Raw genomic sequence first — 7,740 nt, forward strand, 5'->3', positions numbered from 1 at the left:
GGGCGGTATTTCTCTACTTGTCATTGAGTTCCTTAGCTAGTCTACATCATCTTCAGACGGTTTTATTGTTTTGTTTAATGGATGGATATCTTCTCATAATCTTTCTTATGCATATTATAGGTCCTAGTTTTGGGATCAACTGTGGGGGTCCAAAATTTGAGAGTTCCTCTCAGGAGTATGAAAGGGAAATTGAGATTGATGGTATGGCTTCATACTATGTTAGTGACTCAGAAACTTGGGCTGTTAGTGATGTTGGATACTTTCCTGAGATCAACAAAAACTCTAGTCAATATAACAGATACAATGACACGGAACATCCAATTGCAAATACAAATGATTCAGACCTTTTTCAGACACAAGAATTATCTACTTCGTCGTTGAGATTTTATGGTCTAGAGCTTAAAAATGGGAACTACACTGTGAAGCTTCACTTTGCAGAACATGCTTTCGCAGATTCATCTACATGGAGCAGCCTTGGGAGGCGTGTCTTTGATATATATATTCAGGTTATCTATTTTGTTTTTGACGATTTAAGTTTATTTTAGATGGATGTTATGAGGTGTCTCCTACTGGCTTTAGCAATAGAACTAGAGGTACATACTAATAATACGCTTTAGCAATAGAACTTCTATTTTGGAATTCATGGTTCTATAATTTATAAGTTCATGTATATGTATCATGAATCTAGTTTAACTTCTATCATCTATAACTCCTTTAGAATCTGATTGTCGTTTGCTTTGATCTATTATTCCATCTTGTTTGAGTTTAAGATCATTGTTCTCAGGGGAACCGGGTTTTCAAAGATTTTAATATTCAAAACGAGGCAGGTGGGTCTTTTCGTGCTGTTACAAAGATATTTAAGGCACAAGTTTCAGCAAACTACATGGAAATTCATCTTTTTTGGGCTGGGAAAGGTACTTGCTGCATACCTGACGAAGGTACTTATGGACCTTCTATTTCAGCAATCAGTGCAAGTCTAGGTAAGGAGTAATGGGACCATTCATATCTCTATTATTTTTGAAAAGCTTGTTATGACGTACTTCTCAATTAAATGGAGAGCTTTTTGCAGATTCTGAACCTGTAAGTAATGTGAAGAATGGAACCAGTGAAATAAAGGGGACTGGTAGTCACAAGAATGAAGCCAGTCTAATAGTGGGGATTGTTGTTGGTGTAGGATTTGTTTGCTTTCTAGTTGTCACAATTTTCATTCTTTTTCAAAGAAGGAAAGGACGCTCCTTGGAAGATGAAGGTGATTAAAGCTTACTACATCAAATTAGTTCTTTGCCTTTGAGTCACTTTTCTAGAAGCACTTTTGAAAAAAGGGTTTGTTTGTAATACCTTCTAATCTAAGCACTTTTAAAAAAGTATGTTCAATGAAAATATTTTTATTATTACATTTTCTAAAAAGTGCTTTATATAACAAATATGTTTAGTTGCACAATCAATAACCTATATTCTTTACCTGCAGAGCTCTTTGGAATTGATGAAAGACCGCACACTTTTAGTTATTCTGAACTCAGGAATGCTACAGAGGATTTTAGTTCATCCAACAAACTCGGAGAAGGAGGTTTTGGACCGGTTACCAAGGTATATTTTGTTGAGGATTGTTGTGAGGGAGTTCTACATTGGCTAATTTAGGGAATGATCATGGGTTTATAAGTAAGGAATACATCTCTATTGGCATGAGGCCTTTTGGGGAAGCCCAAAGCAAAGTCATAAGAGCTTATGCTCAAAGTGGACAATATCATACCATTGTGGAGAGTCGTGATTCCTAAAATATTTCATTTCTTAAAAAGGTCCTTCGGACTATGCTCGTGTCTTTTCATGGTTTGTGTTGTTTTCTTCTTTCTTTTAGGGAATTCTAAATGATGGAAGAGTAATCGCTGTAAAGCAACTTTCAATAAAATCTGACCAAGGAAGAAACCAGTTTTTGGCTGAGATTTCTACAATATCTGCCGTGCAACATCGCAACCTTGTGAAGTTGTATGGTTGTTGCATTGAGGGTCAAAAACGTCTCCTTGTTTATGAGTACCTGGAGAAAAAGAGTCTCGACCAAGCATTATTTGGTAAACTAACAACCTAATTGTGTTTTTCTTTCTTTTTAATTTAATTTGCTATACAAAAGTGGTAATGTTTGCTGGCTTTTGTGAGATAGGAAAACGAACTTTCGTTCTTGATTGGCCAAAACGATTTGCTATATGCATGGGTGTCGCGAGAGGCCTAACATATCTTCATGAGGAATCGAGACTTCGAATTGTTCATAGAGATATTAAAGCCAGTAACATTCTACTTGATGCTGATCTCAACCCCAAAATTTCAGATTTTGGGTTAGCGAAGCTTTATGATGACAAAAAGACTCATATGAGCACCCTTGTTGCTGGAACAATGTAATATTTCATTGAGATAAGTTCCCCACCCCATGAAAGTTATTACTTTAAAATAGTTGTACTAAAGTAGAGCATTAATGTTTACTAATGCAGTGGATATCTTGCACCTGAGTATGCCATGCGTGGGCATCTAACTGAGAAGGCTGATGTCTTTAGTTTTGGTGTTGTGGCTCTTGAAATTGTTAGCGGTAGGCCAAATTCGGCCCCAGGCTTGGAGGAGGACAGAGTTTTTCTACTTGAATGGGTAAGAATGCTATATCTTTTTCCCTTCTTTCCATCAGAAGCTTTCATGAAAATAAAGGTGCACAACCCTCTTACGAAAACACTGTTTGAAAAAGTTTATATCTTATTAAAAAAGACTATAGCCCAACTTTTCTTATTAGTAATGGTTTAATGGGAATACACAAATATTCCTTATATCAAGATGTAATAGATATAATTTATTCTCGGGTCGGATACTAACTCATAAAACAGTAAGGTGTGAAATCCATTTGCGAGGACATTTGTCATTGAAGCTTTGAGAGAACATAACTCATGCATATGCCCCTTGGAGCACTTTCACGAGTGTTGCTTTCCTCTCTCATCCTCACTCCTCTTGGAGCACTTCCACTTGGTTCAATTGTGCACACTCCTCTTAGAGCACTTCTACGAATATTGGTTGTCTCTCTCGTGCTCACTTCTCTTGGAGTACTTTCACGAGCGTTGTTTGCCCCTCTAGTACTCATTGAAAGAGAATCGATTGATGTTTGGAAGAAATTCATCGTTAGCAATGGTGACTTCTTGAAGCAATTTTGAGTTTCTCGTCGTTCTTCGCAGCTAGAAGAACATGTCTAGAGTTTATCTTATTTTTCTTGTTATCACGCATTACATTGGTGGCCAATTTCAAAACCATAGAAGCAAGGTATTTGGGGACGACAACTAGGTAGATCAAGCATCTACGCTAGTGCGCTTTTCGTAGCGGCCTTTCTTCAGGTTCCGTCTAGTTCTTCCATCTAGACATTGGAGTGCAGCTTTGAAGGAGTTGGAGATCATAGTTTTATCGCCTCTTTTTCTTCCTCCGGCGCTCTTGGTTCCTCCATTATTGAAAATTCAAATCTGAATCTTGAAATTTGATGCCTACTTGAAATATGGTATATTAGATTATGGGCCTTTATTGCTTGTTGAACGGAAAGAGCAATGAAATAGGAAAAAGTTGTGCTTCAAGTGAATAAAAATAGTGGGTAAGGCCTTTCTTGCATGTTGTTGAAGAATCAAAATGGAAATCGTGGGCCTAAAATTCTGCAATACAAGGAAAAAGCTTTCCATGAAGATCCTTCCACGGGTTGAACCTAAATTGGAAGAAGTGAGCCTTGCTGGGCTATTTGGAAGCCAGGATGGTGCATCATCCATCACACATCATTGAAGAGAAGACGAGACATGAGCAAGACAGGGACAACGAGTAGAGAAGAGTGCCAAAGATAGGCTTGTTGAAGGGCCAGGTAGGGCCTCGGGCTTTAACCTTGAAAGTTAGGGTTCCGGAGGGAATTTGGGCATGCGGCTCTGGAGTCAAAGTCCGTCCGTATGAAATATGAATGCTTGCCAAATTTGGTGCCAATCAGACACTGGACAGACGTTTCACATCGTATGTCCGTTTGCCAAAATCATGTCTACACCCGCCCGACTGAAAGTGCCTTAAAACGTTTCACATCGTATGTCCGTTTGCCAAAATCATGTCTACACCCGCCCGACTGAAAGTGCCTTAAAACTATAAGGAGATGCTAGGTGTTTGCCAAAATCATGTCTACACCCGCCCGACTGAAAGTGCCTTAAAACTATAAGGAGATGCTAGGTCCGTCCGTATGAAATATGAATGCTTGCCAAATTTGGTGCCAATCAGACACTGGACAGACGTTTCACATCGTATGTCCGTTTGCCAAAATCATGTCTACACCCGCCCGACTGAAAGTGCCTTAAAACGTTTCACATCGTATGTCCGTTTGCCAAAATCATGTCTACACCCGCCCGACTGAAAGTGCCTTAAAACTATAAGGAGATGCTAGGTGTTTGCCAAAATCATGTCTACACCCGCCCGACTGAAAGTGCCTTAAAACTATAAGGAGATGCTAGGTGTTTCTTCTCCACCACTCCTAGGTCCTGTAACCTAAGAGAGCTACCTTGTGACACATACGTGTCTCACAGTGAGGGTGAGCGTTGCTAGACGAGTGTCTAGGGCGATTTCCTTCAAATGGATTTTTCAAGGATAGTACTGGAAGACACAGGTGTGTCGGTATTTGCGCCCCAACCCATGTGTTGGAGGTTGGATCATACATTCGCTATTCGGTATGGAGTCCGTAAACGACATGGTATGGACATGGGAGGGTCCAATGTCTCGATAGAACCTAGATAGATGGATGTTCAGGATGTTCCGATATTATGAATGACACATGGGCCCATTCTCGATGGTATGACCAAGTGAGTCGTGATGGCTGATGACACCCTATGATTTGGAATGACGTCAAGACATGTGGGTCATGTTAAATTGAGAATCGAGATGACATTGAGACGCAAGGTCCTGAGTAGAAGCAAAGTCGAGTCAAATGACTTGTCCTAGTGTAGAGGCATGTCGGTTGGGTTGTAGATTAATGTACTCGAACAAACTTGGATTCCGCACAAGTTGTGTTTGGTGGGCGAAGACAAACCTTACCTAAGGTCTAACAAAGCCACAAAGTCGGGCGAAAGATGAAATGGGGCTTGGGTTCCCCTCAAAGCTAGTTGTGAGCATGTCAAGATCATGACGCCGCGCAGTTGAAAATGTACAACCATGACATCTGACACTTTCCTTGAAAAACTCACTTTAAAGGAAGATGTCCAAGGCATTTGTCTTACAATGCTCGCACACATTGTGCACATGCATGTGACTCAGAGTAGCTCACTTAGGCCACAGGGATCAAGGGTGGTGGAGAGCTGACACTATGCCTTCCCCGGTATTACATTTTGAGCATATTTGCTCTAGTAGGTGTAGATATGATTTTGGTGAACGGTCATATGACCTTGTGGAGCATCCATCGGGTGTCCAATAGACACCAAATTTGGCGAGCATTCATAGTTCATAGAGACAAACTTAACTCTAAAGACGTATGACAAAACTCATATTAGAACCTTAACTTTCGAGGTTAAGACCTGGAGACCTACCTGACTCTTCTTCGAGCCTGTTTTTACCTTTTGCCTTTGTTTATGTTTCGACTTAGCTTCAATGCACACTTTCTATGATGTGTTAGATGATGCATCATCCTCCTTGGTCGCATTACGACACTTGTCTATCTTGGCCCTCACATGGCTTGATGGGCGTCTGTAATAGCCCAAGCTAATGTAAAAATGGGTGATGTTACTGCTTTCACGTTTCTTTGAAATGACTATTAGTCCGACATAAATTGTCTAATCGTAACAAAAAGAGACATTGTTTATGTTTAGTTGCCTTGTACTTTTGGCATTTAAACCTAACATATATGGAGTTGGATTTACTAAATTCAGTCTGTTTATATTTTTGCATGGATTTTCTTTTCTCAGGCTTTGCGCCTCCGTGAAAATCAGTTCCGAACATTTTGAGCTTTAAAGAAAACATGTTTGTAGGATGTTGCAAATGAAGCCTGTCTTTAGTTCTTATATAAGCTATATATATACATGAACTAGTAATTAATTATGTACGTATTTTGTTTTTTAAGATGGGATTAGTAGCGATTACATATATATATATATATATATATATATGAAGAGTGGCTTTATTTATTCTCAAATATTATTTGCTTATTTCTTTGTAGGCTTGGTATCTGTATGAAAACGATCGTGAAATTGAGTTGGTAGATTCTGATTTGTCCACATTCAATGAGGATGAAGTTAAGCGGGTGATCAGAGTAGGTCTTATGTGCACTCAAACGTCCTCAGGTCGTCGGCCATCGATGTCACGAGTGGTGGCAATGCTGTGTGGAGATATTGAAGTGGCAAGTGTTGTGCGCCGAAAGCGGAACAAATGTACTCACAACACCAAAGTTACTCAAGACATACAATATGACACTCAAAACTTAATGATTTCAACAGCAGAAAGAATGGCATTATATAGCCTTCTGCTAAACCTAAAGATAAACTAACAAGCCAAAAAAAGACCTTGAGAATAGGTCTTGGTCCTAGAGAATAGGACTTATGACAGTGTTCAACAGCAAGTGTACCTTCAAAGCCTGGATACTTAACTGACTGGACTTTTGATGATATAGGCACATTTACGAATGATACTACAACAACCACAGCCTCCGACACTACCCATCAGGGCAGTTCGAGTATTGGCATCCGTGCTAATAATTGAAGGCTTAATTAAGGCCTCTCATCTATTTATTGGCCTCTATTAGATTTGAGGACAACACATTGTAAGGCTCTTTAGGGCCTTTTGTATAGTTATATGGTGTATAATGTAAGAAGCCATTCTGTGGTTGTCAATTCTGCGGCTGACAATTTGTAAAGAAAAGCTATTCAAGTCAGCGAAGAGAGACAAATCAAGTACAATAATAGTGATTTGTAGTTTCCTCGTATGGTAGGCTACTTTGTTTTGAATATTTCTAGTATGGCAGGGTTTTTTTATTTAGTTGAGCAGCAAGAACCCAACTCTCCCTAATCGTACAAGAGTTTCGAAAACAAAACTGCATTTTTGGAAAATTGTTGAGATTTTCGATCGAAAATCTCCTAATCTCAATCTTTCACATGATTCCTCCAACGTAACATTTTCCCTTAACTTATTTGTGCATCTGAGCCCTACATTGAGTGGGTTCGTTGTTGGAAGTTTATCATTATTGATAACGGTTTGGCTTTTTTACAAATCATATGAATTATGTGATGTCTGCACATCTCTGAGTTTAGTTTAATGGCTATTTTAGCTTATTAGGTCAATTTATTAGGTCAATTCAGGGGTGTATGACGTAGGTAAGAAGAATTAAGTACTAGTCGAGGCATTTTAGCCTTAGCAAGGGTACACATGGTTTTGGTGAATAGTCATACACCCTTGAATTGACATAACAAAACGATAAAAACCTATCTACCATGAAAATAAGTAAAAGAGGACAAGCATAATTGATATGAATCCAACAACTGATCACTTTCATGTACCAGAACGAGCAATTACAAGAAGCAATACAAAGAAGATTCAAATATCAAATCAAGAAAATAATGGAGTGGCTGACCTTGGAAAGTGATTAGAAGACTTGTCATCGGTAGTTGAACTACCAATTAAACAATTTATGAATGTCTTGTTTTCTTCCATTTGTATTTAATAGTATTTGTAGTTGGTGGTTTGAACTTTATTATGTTAGGGTTATCTTTTGAGGTTATT

At 38.9% G+C, this 7,740-nt stretch overlaps 1 protein-coding gene across 14 annotated transcripts in view; it reads left to right on the forward strand.

Moving 5' to 3' along the window:
- LOC111438423 (probable LRR receptor-like serine/threonine-protein kinase At1g56140) overlaps positions 1-6,967 on the forward strand; it is a 27,510-nt gene extending 20,543 nt beyond the window's left edge. For 13 of the 14 annotated variants that reach the window (XM_023076369.1, XM_023076521.1, XM_023076737.1 and 10 more), the window contains 9 exons: positions 121-506; positions 785-980; positions 1,070-1,249; positions 1,469-1,587; positions 1,856-2,066; positions 2,156-2,387; positions 2,481-2,631; positions 6,185-6,368; positions 6,584-6,967. In XM_023076369.1, the coding sequence (XP_022932137.1) occupies positions 121-506; positions 785-980; positions 1,070-1,249; positions 1,469-1,587; positions 1,856-2,066; positions 2,156-2,387; positions 2,481-2,631; positions 6,185-6,368; positions 6,584-6,723 (1,799 nt within the window). In that variant the 3' untranslated portion in view covers positions 6,724-6,967. The remainder of the gene's footprint in view (positions 1-120; positions 507-784; positions 981-1,069; positions 1,250-1,468; positions 1,588-1,855; positions 2,067-2,155; positions 2,388-2,480; positions 2,632-6,184; positions 6,369-6,583) is intronic. The other variant, XM_023076799.1, reaches the window with a different exon arrangement.
- Positions 6,968-7,740: the final 773 nt, after the last annotated feature.

This window comes from Cucurbita moschata, unplaced genomic scaffold (genome assembly GCF_002738365.1).
Source record: "Cucurbita moschata cultivar Rifu unplaced genomic scaffold, Cmos_1.0 Cmo_Scf00001, whole genome shotgun sequence".
Lineage (NCBI taxonomy): Eukaryota > Viridiplantae > Streptophyta > Magnoliopsida > Cucurbitales > Cucurbitaceae > Cucurbita > Cucurbita moschata.